At 35.8% G+C, this 20,764-nt stretch overlaps 1 protein-coding gene across 1 annotated transcript; it reads right to left on the reverse strand.

Moving 5' to 3' along the window:
* Positions 1 to 427: 427 nt before the first annotated feature.
* LOC133881909 (uncharacterized) lies at positions 428 to 20,513 on the reverse strand. The gene is made up of 18 exons (XM_062320978.1): positions 20,345 to 20,513; positions 18,677 to 18,850; positions 17,326 to 17,507; positions 16,625 to 16,730; positions 16,397 to 16,473; positions 11,694 to 11,781; positions 10,762 to 10,951; positions 9,668 to 9,794; positions 7,583 to 7,663; positions 7,362 to 7,463; positions 7,153 to 7,248; positions 6,886 to 6,960; positions 6,383 to 6,502; positions 5,347 to 5,475; positions 4,271 to 4,348; positions 3,410 to 3,496; positions 848 to 934; positions 428 to 738 (listed from the first exon to the last, which is right to left on the reverse strand). Exons 1-18 carry the CDS (start codon positions 20,397 to 20,399, stop codon positions 688 to 690), a joined length of 1,905 nt encoding a protein of 634 aa, XP_062176962.1. The 5' UTR covers positions 20,400 to 20,513; the 3' UTR covers positions 428 to 687.
* Positions 20,514 to 20,764: the final 251 nt, after the last annotated feature.

Below are 20,764 nucleotides of genomic sequence, written 5' to 3' on the forward strand. Positions count from 1 at the left end.
CCACGCCCTAAGCGGTTAACAATTTTTCCAACCACTTTTAACATTTGTAAAACAACATTGTTTGCATTTTCGTCACAAATCGAGAACGGACAAAAATTCCATACAACTCACATATAAGATTGACATGTATCATTTAAACATGTGAGAAGCACATGTTTTTTTATTAATACTACTAAAAAATCATGTGAGAAGCGAAAAACACATGTCAATCTTATATGTGGTTTGTAAAAAATTTATGTACATCGAGAACCACTACTAGATTCTGCCTTCTTCTTTTATTATTATTATTTTTAACATTTTGCCTTTCGTTTAGAATCTTCGCTATAGGTTAAACAATCTCTGCTTTAAATCTTCATTTTTTACAACTAAAAACACTGCCATTTTCTTTTGTATTTCTTTTATAAGCAAGGCTCGAGATTTATTTGAGTTTCTCAAAATAAGAGGTGTACTATATAGAAAAACACATCCTCAAATGTAAACTAAAAACACTTTTTCAAACAAACAAACAAAAAAAAAAAAAAAAAACGGAATAGTTACCCAAATACGTTAACAAAATAACCTTATTGTCTATGACTTGCTGGTTAGGTCATCTGGTAACAGCTAGCCCACAGTCATCTTTCCTCACACTGACATTTAATTGTTTCAAAAAATGGAGGAAAATCTGGGACATAATTTGACAACATCTGCTCATAATTTTGCCATTTCTTGACTGAACGATGGATCAATGCAAACAACAACCTGTAGAAGTTTCCCATCGTAAGATAAAAACATGTTTGGGACAACTAATCATTCTGATAAGAAAAGAAAAGAAAAAGAAAAAAATCCCATTTTTTTCATAAGTGCATACCTTGCCAACACTTTTACCCGAATGTAGATATTCAACAGCATCAGCAACAGCACGGACTCCTAAAAATCTTTTTGGGTCCACGGCAACCTAATACAGTAGAATTAGAAAAACACTTTTTCAGAACTCTTCCCTTTTAAAACAACGAAAAACACTTTCACAATAATTACCAAACAATTTTAAGATGTTGCCCTATCATTTAAACACTTTTCAAAACAAACCATAAAACACTTTTAAAAAAATTCACATGCCCTATAACAATATTTTGAAAACATGTGCTTATTTTTTTTTCAGGGTTGAGACTAACTAGTTATATATATATATAAAATCAAAAAAATAAGAGAGATTCTCAGAATTCCACTTTTCATAAATATTTTTTTTGTTTACCCATCGAATTTTCTTCTGTAAACCTTAATAGACAACACTTTTCAAACGTGACTCCTACCAAAAATACATTTTTCAATTTTCATCTTTTCAAAACACAAAACCCAAAGTACTTTTCAAAAACTTTACAAAGCACATCTAGAAATTCCAATCACCTAAGTTCAAGTTCCTTTGAAGGAAAGCTAATAATGAGATGACTTGTAGTGAATAAAGAGAATGATTGATCCTGATTCTTACCAAAAACAGTAAATCGTGAGTGAATATAAGTAATAAAATTTCATAGTCCGCTGACATTTTTAATTTCTTTTTCCAAACAATAGAGCTACGTGTAAAACCAAACAAAAAAAAAATAAGATCAAGGAATAAAAACATTCCACTGCTTTCTCCTTCCGTCACCTATAAAAAGGACAATTAAAAGATTGAAAGTTTGGAGGAAAATGATACAAATTCATTCCCTGCACATCTCCTACTCATCTTATTTTTAAATCAACCATTAGATTTGTAAGATCTACATTGGGTCCCACAAATCCAACGGTGGATTTGAAACTTGATTATATAAAGATGGGTAGGAAATGGTTAGGGGATGGATGTCTAACATGTCCCAAGTTTTAAACCGTCAAAGAGATTAACCATTTCACACGTAAAGTGATGAAGCTACTATCATTTTGTACAGGCGCCACCTGATTATAGATTATCCCTAATTTAAATGTTAAATTATGCACTTAGCTCATTGTCCTTCAGCTAGCGTGGGATGTGTGGGAAGCTTGTAGGCAAAAGATAGATAAAAATCATAGTGATGGAACTGAGTTTATGCAGGTTATGGAGGAGCTGTCAAACAGGTGCAAAAATGAGGAGTGTGAATTGATGGTGCCATGGTGGTGATAGCAAGGAAAATTTTGGTTTAGAAAAAATACAGTACATGAGGGAGAGTTTACTCACCCTAATCAAGTTATTCAAGGGGGTATTGAATTTCTTGATGAATATAGAAAAGTTAACGCTAAGGAAAATGATCTAAAGAAAGATATGGCTAAAGAGGAGCAAAGGTTGTGGAAGCATCCCCACAAGGATTTCAAAATGTGAACTGGGATGTGGCAGTGGATACAGTTAATAAATGTATTGGAATAGGTATCATTTTGCGAGATCATTAGGGATATGTAATTGCAGCCAAATTGGTCATTTTAGAACCAGTAGCGGCGGAGGCTTTGGTTGTGTTGCATGTAGCAGAATTTATTCATGATTTAGAGCTACAAAGAATCATCATAGAGGGTGATGCAGCTCAAATAGTAAATGTTGTGAAGGCTACAAAACGAAATTGGAGTAGATATAGACAGCTAGGGGAGGATACTAAAGGAGTTTTGAATAGATTGCATAGTTGGCAGATTTGTCACACTAGAAAAGAAGCAAATTATGTTGCACATGGACTAGCCAAATAGCATTTAAACAAGTCACGAATAATGTTTGGATAGAAAAGGTTCTCAATTGTATCTATGAAATTGTATTGTTAGAGCAACATGCTCTATCTTAATGATTATCAATGAAGTATGAATCTTTCTTAAATGGAAAAAAAAAAAAAAAAAAAAAAAAAAAAAAAAAAAAAAAAAATGGTATGTACCCTCTATTATTAAAAAAAAAAAAAAAAAAAAAATCTCAATTTTCCTTATTTTTAACCTTAATTTCAAGATGCTTATCATGTGATCACAAAAAAACTGAAACAAAATACATGTGTAATTATGAGATAATGTGATAAATACGTAAATTTTAAGGTTAGAAATAATGGAAATTAGAGAAACTCTAATAGTAGGATTACATTACAACTGATCCCATAGTTTAAGTGGTTAATTCCTCGAATTTAAAGTTTAGAGGGAACATTGCAAATAACTTCATAATTTATGGTGGGAAAATGCAATTTACCATTCTTTTTAACGTCTCTACCAAGCATAAAATGCAATGAAATGATAAATTATTTGGAATTTACCTCCGAATTTCCACACACAGGCTAATAGAACGCGCAACGATATTAAAGAGGAATAAATGCTCCTAGTCTATATTGTCAATGCACCATGGCACAAGCGTGTAGACAACAACACATGCTTACTTAAAAATAATAATAAACAACTACAAAAAATTGAATTTCTAGGTCAAGTAAATGTATTAAACATATCCCAGGGTAATATGCATTACCTTCAGCTTTCCCATAGAGAAAAGATTAAATAGCCTGTCCAGATGTTGTTGCCATAAGTGACTATATTGTACCAGGAAAAAACCAGCCTGAAAACACTGGGATGGTTAAACAACAAAATTGCAAAGAAGTCCACAATCATATAACCCAAAATATTTTATTTAAAGCTTCACTTGATTACTAAGAATCATTGGAAATTACCTTTCAGTTGAGTTTACTGTTTAGGAAACAAAAACCAAAAAAAAAAAAAAAATTGGTTTAACTAATTATCATGTGAAAACTCGGCAGACTTATTTTTCATACAGTTTGCTCAATGAGTACTGTATAATAAAGAAGTGCAATACTCTATATTTCTTCCCATTTCTTTTTCAAACAAGACTCATGGAATAATCAATCCTCTTTTATCGGATACACAAAACAAAAGTGCATAACAGTCAAGTCTCTCCATCAAGGCTCAAAAGGCAAAGGCTGAGGCATGGTGTTCAAATCTCAAAATGCTGACAGGCATAAGCTTCTAATAGTAACAAATTCTCTATGTGACTACTCGCCATATATGTGACAAACTAAGGGGACATGCAAGAGTGATCTCAATGCATAAAAGAAACTAGTGATAACATCACTGAGAAGACCTTAGGGCAAGTTAATTCTCTAAAGGTGGGCAAGGGAACTTGGAGAGATATTATCTGCATAAGATCTGATGATGGGGTCAAGGGATTGAAATTTCAACCAAAAGCTCGATATTAGGATCCCAATGATGTAAAAATTTGAATGCGAGAACATCCAGAAGAAATCAAAACTAATGAAAATTGAGCAATAGAAATGTACAACAGTATCAGTTTTTTTATCCTTTAGCAGCTACTTACCACAGTTTGGCTTTTAGATAAAAGCTTCTCACATAATCCAGTGTAATTTGATGGCTTCCATCCATGCTCTCCTTGATACTGAGACCAGAATGAATCAGTTTGTTGAGGAAAGATCAAAATAGAGACTCCATGCCTAAGCACAGTCATCAAAGATGGAAACAAAAGGCTAACAGAAAATAGTGCTAAATAAATTTTGTTTTGTTGTTGACTCAACAAATTGATGAAATGTAGATTGTTTGAAGTAGTTTATAAGGTTAAACTACACTCAAATGAAAGTCCTCTTCAAATCTCCAGGTCAACCGTAACATATGTGGTACATGGCTTTGCTATCAAGAACTTGAAAAAGAGCATCAGAGCTAAGTCATTGTTAAATATTCAGTTAGGAATATAAAGATGCCAATATATATTACTGACAGGAACCCATATCATATTGTACACCCCTTATGACTTAGAATTTAACTAACCTTACTATTCAATATTCTGATGATCAATTTTACAGGACACATTTTTAAAGTACAATTATAAACATGTTCAACTACCATTTTAAGCAAAGTAGTTGTTAGAGTAGCTTTTATCTTATCTTGTTGTTTTAGTTGTTTATCTTATCCAGAAGTTATTATTATCTAGGAGTCTTAATTAGCTTTATCTTGATAAACTTTGTTATCTGATGTTAGTCTCATATTGTATTCCCTCTATAAATAGTGAACATCAGTGTGGGAAAGGTAGATTTAACCCACCAATCATTTACTTTATTTTCTCTTTCAGTAGTAAAGCCTTCATTTCTTCTCAAGAACTGTTTTCTTGGAGTTAAATATAACTTAGAAAATCAACTAAAGGCACACCAATAATTTCAAACTCAAGCCATATTATCAGTGAGAAGGTTGTAACCATCCTATATTCTAACAGTCAAATTCAAGGCACTAATAAAATTCTAGGATTAGCATGAGTATGAAAAGATATAGTGTATCTCCTTCATACTTCAGAATTAGATGGATAAAGAACCCAGCGCTCTGATTAAAAAATGACAAGGGGAAAAATAGAAAAAGAAAGGAAAAAAAGAAAAAGAAAAAAAGAACCTGAGATATCATTCCAATCACAATAAGTCGTCCATAGACTGCTAAAGCATTCAAGCACAGATCAAACATGTCGCCACCCACAGACTCATAGATGATGTCAACACCTTTGGGAAACTCTTTCTTCAAAACCTGGAAAAATTAGGTCATGTCAACACCACCCACAGACTCGTAAAGATTTCCAGCATATGAACTTAGTTGACCGGATGTAGAAAATACACAGTTCATTGGGAGAAATCAGATACAAAGAAACAATTCATTTTACTTATCAAAAAAAATAAATCAGAGATACAAAGCACATATAACAGATCCAAGTAGTGTCCAAGTGCATGTCCCAAAGCTAATATCTGAATTGTCTAGACTAAATGGACAGAGATTGGCAGACTTAAGGGTGGTTCAAGCAGATTCATGCTGCTTTCTATAAATAATTTTAGTAATGACATTAATTTCACAGGGAATGCTACAACGTAAATTGGATAGCCCAACAAACAGATCCAGAATAAATTTTACTTGAGTTTACAAGATTTTTTTTAGGTGACTTATGCAATGCACCTAATAAGTTTTGAACTCATGACCTCATTCTCCCTCTTGTTCTTACAAGGGGAGGAACAGGGGAAGTGCCATTTGAGCCAATACTCATTGGCACTTGAGTTTCATGATTTTGTAGATCTCGTACAGGTTAGTTCACCAGAGAAGAACAACAATAGAGCAGATTTCATGGATTAAATACAAATTTGGTTAAAAGAACCGTCACTTGTGCCCTTTTACTGTTTAAATTAGTGATTTATCTTAAGGGCCAAAAAATGTGCATACGCGTGCTTTTGTTTCTCATGTTTATTCTGATAACCCCATGAAAACCGAAAATCATCAAAGCAAAATAGAAACTGATGTAGTCAAACCAATTAGCTGATTTAGTTAACTTGCTGCATCACATAAATTAAATCATGGGTTCAGTTTAGCTTCCAAACCCACTAAGTACAACTGAAAAGATAAAATAAAATGGAAAATAGTTAGAAAAATGAGGATTAAAGAGGCATACAGTTTTAATGTCTTCAGCTCTATAGTCTATGACCCGATCAACTCCAAACTTTTTCAAAAGCAAGGTCTTTTCCTCACCTCCACAAGTTGCAACCACTGTATTTCCAGCTAATTTTGCAAGCTGCAGATATAGCGAATCATAATCATCTTTCTGTACAAGAAAGAGAAGAACCAGTAACAATAAAAATAAATGTTATTGATGATGTTATTATACTCAAAAATTGATATTCATTTCTTCTGTAATATCAATTTTTGTAGTATCTATATAATAACATAATTAATAACAGATTTCAGTAGGTTTCTCCCCAGAGCAAAATGGAGAACACTATATACAGTGTATTTTCCCGTTTTAATTATATTAATGTACTAAGTCACTGTCCGTTTCTCTGGCATGTGAACAAGTATACACTATTGCACAAACAACGAAAGTTTTATGTATTTGGTTTAGTAAAAGAAATAGCAAAGTTATGTCACAGAAAAGTATGTCAATCGTCAAAAGCAAACCTGGACTGCAAATTGACCTGTCCCTCCAGCAGCTGCAGTTACAAGAACTACTTTTCCAGATTCCATTTGTCCAGCCTAGAAGTTCCACATGAGAACAATATTGTCAGGCGAAGGAAAAGGTGGTCCTGAATAACGGGTCCAAAGAATCTAGTGAATTAATGCTAAATACTTGCAATGAATTGAACATGAAGTTATAATGGCAGATGTGATGACAAAGAGTACATCGAAAAAGAAAATAAAATTTCAAGTGTGTTTATGAAGAGTAACCTTATCTAATGCAATCGATGCTGTCAATCCTGAAGTAAGCATTGCAACGACTTCTGGATCTGGTCTTGCCACAGGGAGAATGTGTTTTGAAGGAACCTAACTCAAGTACAAAATCCAACATTAAGTGGAATCCCTCAAATATCTATGACACAGATATGAAAGTAAATTGTTCTAAACATAAAAAACAATGTCTTTCTGAGATAGTTGACCATTATGAATTCAGCATAACTTCCAAAAATCAAGACTGCAGCAGGAGTGCCAATTTTCAAGTCAGTCACAGAGTCTCCAACCGCTGCAATTATTCCCACAGCCTGCAATATAAAGTGAAATGAAGATCAACTAGCCATCATAAGTAGCCATACTTGCACGAGTCGAACAACTATATTACCACATGATGGAATATCAACAAATAACATCATTCTTTCCTAACCTCAAAACCAGCATCAAATGGAAGACTGGAGCCTTGACCTTTATCTTTGCCACTGAAATAACTCCCCGAGCTGAAATTTACCTGTCGATGAATGGCCTCATTGGAAAATATTAACAACCAACTGTGTGTGCTCATGCTAGACATAAAGTGAAACTATTAGAAGTTATTGCACCATACGGAGGCAAAAGATCTCGACCTCATAATACTTGGTAACAAACAGTTAAAAACAAGAAGAAGAAAAAAGGTCTGACTTCATGAGACTTCTATGTCGTATATTTCCTCCCACCCCCTTCCCATTTAATTCTTCACATCCAACAAACCCCTTCCGCATCCTCAACAGTTCTTCCCATCAGTAGTGATGACCATAATTCCTTTCTCACCACAGCAAAGCGACTGATGAATGTTTTCACTGACCTACCAAGGTTGGACAATAGACCAATCTATCTGTCAAACAGCAATGCAGGTTGTGCAGATATAGAGGCTCATCAATTCTTTTTTTCTTTTTCTTTTTCTTTTTTTCTTTTTTTATGAATAAGAACTTTGTTAACAGCCAACACAATACAGAAACACTTCAGCTAAAACTGAAAGCAACAAAAATACTATCAAAACAGTATAAGCAAAACACGTAACAGCACCAACCAATACAAAACTCACAAGCAAAACACCCAGCACACACTACAACTCAAAAAAACAACCCGCATCATTCCCCAAAACAGGGAAAACACCTACTACAGAAACTAAACCAGAGAGACCAGAGTTATCCACTAAAGCAAGACTTCTTCCTTAAGGCTCCAATTCCAGCAAAGATCAATATTCTCTGGGTTTTTCTTGAATCTACCTCTCCCAAGCACTCTAGTACGAACTTCCCACAAGATTTTCTGAAAAATCTGTTCCTCAGTTTACGGATTAATCCCATATTTCAGCTCATTTCTATTTCTACACAATTTATAGACTGTTGCACAGAGAACTAGTCTACACATAATGGCTTTCAACAATTTGTTATTCCATTCCTTTATAGCATAAGGAACTAGACTATCCCAATCAGATGGATGATTATGCACATTACATTTAGCCAAACCAGTCTTCCATAACCTTCCACTAAAGCCACAATTAAAGAAGAGATGATCTCTGCTTTCCAGCTCTCTATGACAGAACCAGCACAAGACAGCCCCTTGATATCCCCATTTCTGCAACCTTTCTCCAGTAGTCAAGCAGTTCTTCAAAGCCAGCCACATTAAATAAAAAATAAGAATAATAATAATAATAATAATAATAATAATAATAATAATAAAAAGAATGCTTTGGCATGGCTAGAGAGAACCATGGCAGACACCACCAATTCTTAACGACCATGACAAAGCAATTGAGATAGATTGTCATGGCTAAACTCCAATTAGATAAATAGAAGGGGTGGAAAGGAAGAACGTGGGTCCCTAAAACAAGCTACTCAGAGCTTCAGGTCCCAGCATGTCTTAGTTGCTTAATCACTCAACGCTTCCCTCAGTGAAATAACTAGATACTGCAAATGGAGAAATCATATAGACTTCACATTAGAACTAGAAACTTGTAATCAAAATATACAATCTTTATGCTTAATTTAATCTCAGTTAATACTCAAAACTGCACATTAGTCATTTGATTACACAAATATGCTTAATAGAAACTGACAGAGACTAAAATAAAAATATTTTTCATGTAATCAATGTAACCTACCAAGAAACAGCAAAATACAACCAAGCATGTCTAAGATCACTGCATGAGAGACAACTATAGTTGACTAAATTATGGGACATCAAATATTCACCTAGACGAGTTACAATATTATTGTGTTTTCTAGTTGAATATCAACAGCAGGTATCCACAGTGCTACTGCAAAGGGCAGCTGTTTATCCAGTTGAACCACCACAACCACCAAATTCAATTTTGTTCAGACAGACCCGGTGACGAATTTTAGACATATCCCGAGAGAGAGAGAGAGAGAGAGAGAGAGAGAGAGAGAGAGAGAGAGAGATGCAAAAAGCGCTTTTGACAAAAAAAATATATATAAAATCAAAATAATCCTTACAAGGAGAGTAGTAAACTTACATCACTAGCATTTACACCAGCATAAATGATTTTCACAAGAACATGATGTGGTTTGATGGGCAGTCTCAATGGCATGCTCACAATGCGGGTAGCATTACGAAAATTGTGACTTAAAGTGTGAACAACTCTGAAAAGTAAGAACTAAAAACCATAGTAAGTAACTGTCAGAAAGTAATAAACAAAGTACTTTTTTGTATTGCAAAAGGAAATAAATGAACAAACCACTTGAGTTTCCAGAAATTCATGAGTAAATAATCAATACGTAAGTTAACTTAAAGATGAAAATTCTTCTTCGTTCCATGTTTTATTTTTCAGGAAGACATGAATTAACAAAATGAAGCATGAGTGAAGAAATTAATATTACTCAGATTTAAAAGAACAAAACTCCACCTCATAGAGAGTTTTACAAGTTTGCAACGAACACCAATTGCATGAGCACTGTAAATGCACTAAATAGATCGCTTTTATGTCATAGGTGCTACTAATTATCCACCCTGCTGTAGCTCTTTTTTTTTCTTTTTTTTTTCTTTTTCAAACTTCTCCTTGCTAATTCTGTTAAAGTTCATCTTTAGTGATGTCTTGTATTCCACTTTATCACCCCTCGTTTTTCCCCCAGCTTTTTTTTCTTTTCTTTTCTTTTTCTTTTACAAACATTTCACTACTGATAAGAAGGCAAGGTCTTCACAAGGGAATGAGATAGGAGCAGTCCAAAGAATATCGGGGTATGTTGGAGGAGTAAATCAGTTGAACTAAGCTGGCTGTCCTTGGCATATACTAAGAGCTTCAAAATGAATACTAATATCTTAGATATTACCTTGATGAGCTTTGATTGTAAGGATAAGAGGACTATAGGGCACTGAGTTTTATAAATGGAAGGTTAGTGGTGGCCATCTAATTTAAAGTGGAAGCTTCATGTTCAAGTCACATCACCGAGAAAAAAAAAATCGAGTTCTGAGTGAAAATCTACTTAAACAAAAATTAGTAGACAACTTTTCATATTAAATAAAAACATTGCTGAAGCTCAATAGGTTCACATAAAGCAACCATATAACATACAAAAGGGATTAGCCAGTAAGTTTGACATAGTCACTCACATTTTCTCAAAACTCTGAGGAAGCTGGAAATTTGATGAGACCTTGAGTGGAGACCTTTTCCTGGAACTTGAAGAACGTACCAAGTACTTTGCTGCTTCCGTGGGAGTGGGCCAATATTCCATGCCTCTACGATTGGTAATCCATAGGCAGGAACCAGCTTTACTCTCATCAGTGATAAGCTCAAAAGCACCTAAAAGGAATAATATCTTGGAGCTTCATAAATTGGTAGAAAATAATTAGATTGAATAATCACTAATCTTATAAATGGTGTAAAATTTATCTTCTACGTGGATATAACTAACTTTCAGGAATAATCACATGGTGGCATAAATAATATACCCGGATTACCTACCTGGCACTCTAGTACACATATATACAAGATATTAGAAGCAAGTGGAAAAGCATAGCCACTAGCCCTTCTCAAAGCTTTTAAAATTTTCAACTTTTTACTGCATAAGGTCGACATTCTACAGAACACTAACTTTCCATGCTACTAATGCTAGATATTTTTCTCCTTAGAAATCCTGTCAACTCAGGATGGAATTTACTGGGGGCCCATGCCTCAACCCCCAAAGTTAATATGTTCACTCTAAATTCTCACTTACTTTGGCTTCCGTAATACCATGGGGCTCCCAAGCTTTTGAAAAACCATCATACCACAGATCAAATAATGTAATCACCCCCCCTGCCCCAACCCCACCTTACCATCAAAAAGAGCTGAGCCGAGGTATCATAGACATCAAGTGCTTCAGTATCGAAACTCTATAAACATTACAGGAAACGTACAAGGGATTTGAGAAAGTTGCTAAGCATGTAGAATAGAAATCTAATACAGCAGCTTACAAGTGGAAAATTGACTACAAAAAAAAATAAAAAAATAAATCACTTCAAATAAAACTTCATCAAAGGAAAGATTTCACATAGGACATTACCTTTCACCACCATTTCCATAGGCACAAATCCCCCCATTAAATCAACAAATTCAGGACCAACTTTTGAGCCCATCTCAGTTTGAACAAACTGCATGCAAAATTCACAGGTCCATTATGATATTTGCCATACAAACCTTACCAGACAACGCTTTCTGTAGATCATCAAATCACAGACATAGTCAAGCACAATTATTCTACTTATCATCCAATAATACAAAACTTTGATTTAAAAAAAAAAAAAAAAAAAAAAAAAAAAAAAAAAAGAAGTTCTTAGCAATTCATAAGTTGATTACTTCATCCTGTTAATTCTAATTTTAGCCTCTTTTTGTTAGAGTTGATCAATAAATCTGTATTTAGCTATCATGTAAATATGAAAGTAGCCATTGATCCAAAGGGAAACATATGAGGAAATTTATCCTATTTCCCAAAATCCGTGAGATCCGAAAAATAATAAGCCAGCAAAATTAAATCAATCACACATGACACCAAGATTTAATTGGCTCCCTCAATATGAGGTACATCCACTAGTAGAGGCAATCACGAAGAAATTCACTATGAAGATGGAGTACAAAATAGTAGAAAGAAAATTTCTCGGAACCCAAAGTCCCAATACACCCAAATCTCACTATTACACAATAGAGATTATTCCCCAAAAGAGAATACAAAAGACAGAAATACAAAATCGTCTTTTGCTGGAAACAGATGGTGGCTGGTCTCTATTTTCCCTCACACTATAACACCCTCTCCTTTCTCTCTCTTATTTTTGGCTCCTCCAAAAATCAAGAAGAACAAGAAGTGCGGCTGCTCTAATTGTTGCACCCTAATTTCACGCACAACATTATGGCTTTATATATAGGCAAAGTTGGTGCATCGAATTCCTCTAATACAAGTCGTTCTTGGATTCCATGTAGGACAAAAACAAGTCCTTTCCTTCTTAGAGAAGGACAAACACCAAGGACAAGTCAATCTCCAAAAAACCAAACCCAATAGGAATAGGAGAAAGGATGCAGGCCCCAATTTGAATTCAAGTCATACTCAATAATCTCCACATTGACTTGAAACCCATCAAGTCTAACAATCACCTCTCAATATGCCTCCACCCATTGCCCCAAAGGGCAATCATAATCTACAAGTGCCACTCAAGTCCAAGTGTCTCTTGAACTTGAGCATAGGACCTGGTTTAGACATAACACCATGCTTCTCTACCAGTCCTCTTGGCCACATAGCTTTCTCTGACGACTCTTTCGTCCTGTAGACCCATCTGCACCCTTTAGCCATTTTTTCATTAAAAGTTACATTTCTACTTCTAATGATTTTTCGGTTTTGATCATTCCAAAACCTATAACCAAAGGCATCATTAACTGTAGTCATATAGAGAGTACTTGTCTTGTATCCAAGAGCCAAAATCATGGCTCCCGAGCTAACTTTCCACTTACCACCGCGAAAGCTAATAGCATGCCCTTCTTTATCCAATTGTCCCACTGAAATCAAATTCTCCTTCAGTTCTGGAACATGTCTTACATTCTACATTTTCCATACCGAGTCACTGTAGCCTTTAATGCGAACATCACCCATGCCCACAATATCCAATGCCAATCTGTCAGCCAAGTACACCTTCCCAAAATCTCTAGCAACATAGAAAGAAGCTCTTGAGTCCAAGACCCAAAAATCAAGAGGATTGTTGACAGAGAGAAGTAGGGCATCATACACTTCTTCTATCACCACGTTTGCTGAGTCGTTCCCAGTCTTCTTCCTTGGTTCCTTGCAATTCTTCTTAAAGTGGTCAGTCTTGCCATAGTTCCAGCATTCTAGTTGATTACCAAATCCGGATTCGCTTCTACCTTTGCTGGATCTTGATCTGCCTTACCAAAGTTTCTACCGTATCCTCTACCCCTTGTCTTGAGGTTTTAGGCAGAACTAGAACTTGAGGCTTCGCCAAAATCTCTTTTGTGTACCTCCTCACTTAGAATCAAATCCCGAATATCCTTATACTTGAGTTTACTCTTCCCTACAAAATTACTCACTGCCATTCTCATGGCTTCCCAACTGTATGGCAAAGATGCCAAAATAATCAATGCACAGATCTCATAATCAAAATCAATCTCCACAGAGGAGAATTGATTTGTGCTTGTATTGAACTCGTTTAGATGCTGCGCTACCTGAGCATCTTCCGCCATCTTCAGATTGAACAACTTCTTCATCAAATGCATCTTGTTGTTAGCAGACGGTTTTTTACATACCTGGCAAAGCCACCATTAGATCTGTTGTGGTCTTCTCCTTCACAACGTTGTGCACAACTGATCTTGACAGTGTTAACCGGACAACTCCCAGCACTTGCCGATCAATAAGGGGCCATTCATCATCCTCCATACTGTTAGGTTGCTCCCCCAGAAGAGGCAGATGTAATTTCCTCTCATACAGATAATCTTCAATCTGCATCTTCTAATACCCGAAATCTGTGCCATCAAACTTTTCGATTCCAATCTTTGCTTCTTCTCTTGTCATCGCTCCCACTTGACCAAAAGCTTTGTTGTAGAGAAATTTATCATATTTCCCAAGACCCGTGAGACGCGAAAAAATAAGAAGACAGCAAAATTAAATCAATCACACACAACACTAAGATTTAAGTGATTCTCTCAATATGTGGTACGTCAACTAGTGGATGCAATCACGAAGAAATTCACTATGAGGATGAAGTACAAAATGGTAGAGAGAAAATCACTTAGAACCCAAAGCCCCAATACTCACAAATCTCATTATCACACAATAGAGATTATTCCCCAAATGAGAATACAAAAGACAGAAATGCAAACTCTTCTTTTGCTGGAAATAGATGGCGGCTGGTCTCTATTTTCTCTCTCACTATAACACCCTATCCTTTTTCTCTCTTATGTTTGGCTCCTCCAAAAATCAAGAAGAACAAGAACTGCAGCTGCTCTAATTGCTGCACTCTAATTTCACGCACAACACTATGGCTTTATACATAGGCAAAGTCAATGCACTCCAATTCCTCTAATACAAGTCGTTCTTGGGTTCCATGTAGGACAAAACAAGTCCTTTCCTTCTTAGAGAAGGACAAACACCAAGGACAAGCCAATCTCCAAAAAACCAGACCCAATAGGAATAGGAGAAAGGATGCGGGCCCCACTTTGAATTCAAGTCATACTAAACAAAACATGGCCTAGTTGGTTCTATGTTTGACTCATCTGAAACTGCTCAGAAGATTTCTGAAGACATTGAGTGACTTCTTTCAATTGGACAAATCAAGTTTATACTGTAAGGCAGTTGATTTATGATTTTGGAGTTTGAAATTTTAACATCTGATCACATCATCCAAAATTCAGACAGAAGTTGCGATAGGGAAAAGAGTTTCACTGCAAGAAATGTGCATGAACAGATGAATTATCATCACAAAAATGAACATGTCCGTTCGTATCACCCAAAAAAAAAAAAAAGGAAAAGAACGACAAAAGGGTAAATTGCATTTTTACAAATCTAACGTAACATCATTTTTGCAATGTCCCACCAAAATAGCTATTTACTCAATTGACACCCCAATTTGAAAAAACTAACAATTTGCCTCCCACCTCTAAATCACCCGTTAGCAATTGGACCTCACTTTTAGCCTTACAAAATGACCTAATTACCCCTCAAGGGACGCCACCAATGATACCCAATCAACCCACCCCTTACGCCCCAAACACCACCTCCAGCTAAAAATAAATAAAAACCAAATCTCATCCCCCACGTCATATGCCAGCCACCACACTCATGGCCAACCCCAAACCTGCACACCCAGCATTTGTGGCCACCATTGGCCAGCCATCAAAATTGAATCGCCCTGAAATGTCCTATCCACTGAAATCCAAACACTCAGGAATGCATCTTTTCTCTCCAACTATTATACATGACCGCACTCTTATTACACCATGATGACTCACCCAACAATCCGACGTCACAAGCTGGCCACCACAACTTGTGGCCACTATCAGCCAGCCATCAAAACTAAAGCACCACAAAATGTCCTATCCAAAGAGCATCATCCACCTAAACCCAAGTTCTCAAGAACACATCCCGATTCTCCCACCACCACATGCAACTACACCCTCGCCACACTTCCATGAGTCACCCAATAGTCCTTATACCACCAAAATAAAACTTGAACCTACTCGACCTAACATTCATCGGCCACCTAGAACCAGACAACAAAGCCCAAAATAACCCAACCTTTACAAAAACTAAACAATACAGACAATGTCAAAGCCACTGGAATAAGCACGAAACCCCCACCAATCTCCAAATTGCCACTCGAACAGACACCCACCACCCTAAGGCAAACACCAATCGAGACTTGGTCTCCAAAGAGTATAATGCCTATTTCTAGTGGGTGTAGGTGGGGGTGATGTAGAAGTCAAGCTGGTCTTGGAAGTTGTTGAGGGCAATGACGATGAGGCCAACAATGTAGCTGAATGTTAGGGCAAAGGTCCAAACACCTCCACGGCCATTGCAAAAGGTGTGTTAATTTGGGATGATAAAATGTAATTTACCCGAAAAATACAAATACAATGGTATATCACATGCCTATTCATTTATGGGTCAACTAGGCTCAACCATCATCAGCAAAGTGGTGATCATATCTCATGAGACTGGAATTTCCAAGAAATTGGAGCCAACATGTAACTGAAAACATATCAAAATCTTACCTCAGGGCAAAGCACATTGACGCGAATCCCTTTACGTTTGTAGGGTACAAGTGATCTAGTAAACAGAACAACACCACCTGCAAAAACATAACAACAGAGTATTAAATAATATGCAAAAGATGCACTTATTAGATATTAAAACACAATTTAGGATTCCATGTTAACATTGATATATATAAATTCCTCAAAACAAGAGTGGAAAGGAAATTAGTAACACAAAGAACAAACCTTTTGAGCCAGAGTAGATAGGGTCAACGTACATCGGATAAAGACCGGAAGAAGATCCCAAATTTATAATTACACCAGGCTTTTGCATGGCTTCCATGGTTTTAATCTGTTTTTAAAACTGTAAATGATTATTGATACTTAACATATTGTCACCAATGAATTGATAAAAGGAAAAACATCAATCGAAACCCTTTCCTCATGGATGATAGCATCCCCAATTTATCAATTATTTCCTTTCCTGAATACAATTTATCAATCATAAATGGCAAATACAACTTAGAAAAGTTCCTTATCATATATCTTACATACAGGCATTTACTCTTTTCAGAAAATGTTAGACAACCCATTGATTGGCTGGTAGAAAGAAGTTTTACTGGTGAAAAACTAGAAACAATGCTAGAAACTACGCTTTTATAAAATTTCATTTACTTATCAAAAAAAAAAAACTAGAAACAATGCTAATAAGTTTTCTACATTAACAAACTCCAGGAACACTACTAAAAGATTTCGGGATTTTTATGACATATCCCTAGAAATAAATGCTACAACTCTGCATCTAAAAGTTTCTAAGATGTCCTCAACATGGACACGCTATCTCCCTAGAAAACAAGTTTTGTCAACCAGACTACTTCTGGCAGCATGCAGTAAAAGCATTACATTAGGAGATTATACAAGAAAACCAGCTTAAACATTAAGCATACCGCAAGCTGAGTGCAACTAATAGTCCCAATCAGGTTCACATTAATAGTGTGTCTCCATGAACGAGTGCCATCAGTTTCGTCCTTATGAAATGGTATAGGATTACCAATTCCAGCACTGTTGATACAGATGTCCAATCCTTGATAAGTAAACAAATGCTTCTCAAAAGCAGCAGTAATGTCTCCTGTCCATACCATAAATATTACCTTTATTATCTGAAAAGCACCACCAAATGTACATGTTGAAGAAATTAAGTTATCTATATATATCACAGATTAAAAAAGAGGAGAAAACTAAAAGAAATATAAACCCAAATTCACAGTTTAGATTCACATAGACAGAGGCATTCCAACTTCTACAGACAAAAACATGCCACGAGCACGAATTTTCCAGTTATCCTTGATAGCTTTTATGTGAAACTCTGTAATATACACAAGTCTCTCAGTATGATGTTCTTGTGTCATTACATAGAGTACATATGCTAATCTTGTGATGAAGATAGAACAAAGAGGTGTAAACCAATGGAACTATATATAAGTTTACGTTCTTCATCATAAACTTCAATAATTCAGGATAGAAATACTCAAGGAAAATGGCTGCTTTTTAACTCTGAATGAATATCTCTTTCACGGCACTAAGCTTGTTCAAATGCCATTCCATGTAATACGTTTGTGTGTGTGTATATGAATAAGGCAAATTCGAGTGGAGAGAATGAGCGCTTGCTCGACGTATCCTTTGTTTCCGACTTCGTAGCTCAGTCAGACTTAAATTCCATTAAAGACATATCTAAAAAGAGAATCTAAAGTCTTGTTTGAGAATCCCTTGCAGCTTTCGAGCCGCTTTGGCTTTTCTTCTTTTGAGCCTTTCCTGCCCCCTCAAATCTTTAGGCTTCATTTCCTTGCTTGAGCCTGAGAGTCACTATTCTTTCCTAACTTGAGGACACTTTCCCACCCAAAAGTATTGGGTCATTTCGTCCTCCTGAATTTTATATTTTAGCAATCAAACCCCCTGAACCATGTGATTAGATGCAATGTTCTCCCACTTTTAAAATTTTCCCAGTTCCTGTCATATTTGACATTAATCTCCACATAATTATGAAGAGATTACAGAATAAATTTTTACAGAAAAAATCATTGGACAATGTGACAATGTCATAACCACATGAATTTTAAGATTGAGAGTAAAGGAAATTTGAAAAAAATTTAATAGTACGGGACAATGCAACTGACCTATAGTTTAAGGTGGTATATATATGTGTTTATGTGTGTGTGCACACACACATGTAGAGAGAGAGAGAGAGAGAGAGGCACTGAGATGAGATCATATATCATAAACAGATATTATTTCACTTACTCGGGTTGGTCACATCACATTTTATAAAAAGAGCAGATGGAAACTCTAACTTAGAGTGGAACTTTGCATTCTCCTTTTCAACTTGGGATGCCACTTCCCTTCCCTTTTCTTCAGAGAAATCAACAACTGTCACAAATATTCCCTTCGCTCCAAGAGCCAAGCTAAGCGCTTTACCTACATATTAACACGCATTATAGGACATGTTACATCAATGGAATTTACGAAATTCAATTTCTTTTTTTTTATAAGTAATTTAGATATCATTGAAAGCGTAAGGGGCCCCCATGTACACAAGAAGTATACAAGAAAAGCCACCTAGCTAGTAGGGGAAAAAAGAACAAGAAAATCATGATAAACAAAATTCACAAATTATATGATATGCCACATCATTCACATATTATAAATTTTTAATGGATATATTAGTTTTTGCATATTATATTAGTTTTTTGGTTTCTGGTTAGATCATGAGCAGTTTCCTGAATTGGGTGGAGAGGGCTGGCAAATTCAAGTGGCTGGTAGTCCTATGTTCAGATTATACTTCAAGTTGAAGGCAATTAAGAAAACTTTGCATGCTAAGAATATTGGAGTTTTTGGAGGGATAAAAGAGAAGGTTGCTCGGGCTAAGGAAAAACTGGACTGTGCTCAAAGGTTGGTTTTGCAGTCTCGAGGCAGAGCTGAATGTCTTCACAGAGAGAACGAATGCTTGCATGAGTATTCGTCTATCTCTAAGGCTGAAGAAGCTTTCTTTAAACAGAAGTCTAGGAATAATTGGCATAATCTTGGTGATCAAAATACTTCTTATTTTCACGATTTGGTGAAAGTTAGGAATTCAAAGAACACCATTAATCAGTTGTGGGATCATCAGGGTTTGCAGAATTTGTTCTTCATATTTCACATTATTACAAAATTTAAGGCTATTCCGATGCTTCCAAATTACACAGTAGCTCCAAAAGCAAACTTGCAAAGAATGCTTTTCAGTTTTTTTTCCCTTCCAATTCTTTTCACCATCCTTCGCAATCTCATCCCAACCGAATCTTATGGGGATTACAAGGCATTTGAGTTGTATTCGTTGTTTTGTGTCTATAAAAAAAAAGTAATTCATCCAAAAATAAAATAAAAAATAGAAAGGCAGATATCCATCATTTGAATTGGAGGTATGACCATTTTATTGAATTTTGACAAGCCGCAATTCATTTTTTAATCATTTCCCATTACGAACCAAGTCATGCTGAACAGATTTACACACGCCCAAATAGCATAGAATCTTCAGGTTGTGTATGATAGTAAGAAATTGATTCCTCCGAATTGGAACACAACCTCCAATTCAAAGGCCACAGTTTGGATGCTACAGAATTTGAAATGGACATAAATCCCATACACCTTAAATCCACGAAAACGAATTCATAAGAAAACCAAGAATACAATCATATCAGATCCAATTCTGCACAGCCAAACGCAACAGAGAACAGCAGCATCAACACAAGCGAAGGACTAAGTCATATACATAATAATAATAATATTAATAATATTAATAAGAATAACACATATATCGTTGCAGTATTCATAGCTATCATATCTTGATCGTCTCCGAGCTCAACTCGGCTATTTTTGGTTTCGCTGGTAAAGAACAGGAAACAAATAATACTACAAAGAAACTTCTGGCTTTACCAATTCCAGAGGCTCCACCGGTGACCAAAACTGATAGACCAGGTCTGAGCTCCATCTTCCCTCGGCGGTGATTATCACGGTAGTGCTTGGAGATTGGGAGCAGAGAGAAACAGAGTGAAAATGTCCAGTGTTTGACAATTTGCTACGGAAGCTTTTAAGCGGTCCTGTCGTGTATCTGAAATCGTTTACGTAAACAAAGAAGGAAAATGATGGATTTACGACACCACCTCAACAATTATACAATAATTACACAACACCCCTTCACATAGGGTGGGGCTCAGTATGTAGGATACACCTCATATGAGAGGGTGTTGTATAATTATTACACCGGTGAAGTGTCGGAATCAAACCTCAACAAAGAAAATATATGCATTTAGGGGAGTGATCATTGCACTCTTTATGCACTACAATGGTACAACA

This window comes from Alnus glutinosa, chromosome 11, assembly GCF_958979055.1.
Source record: "Alnus glutinosa chromosome 11, dhAlnGlut1.1, whole genome shotgun sequence".
Lineage (NCBI taxonomy): Eukaryota > Viridiplantae > Streptophyta > Magnoliopsida > Fagales > Betulaceae > Alnus > Alnus glutinosa.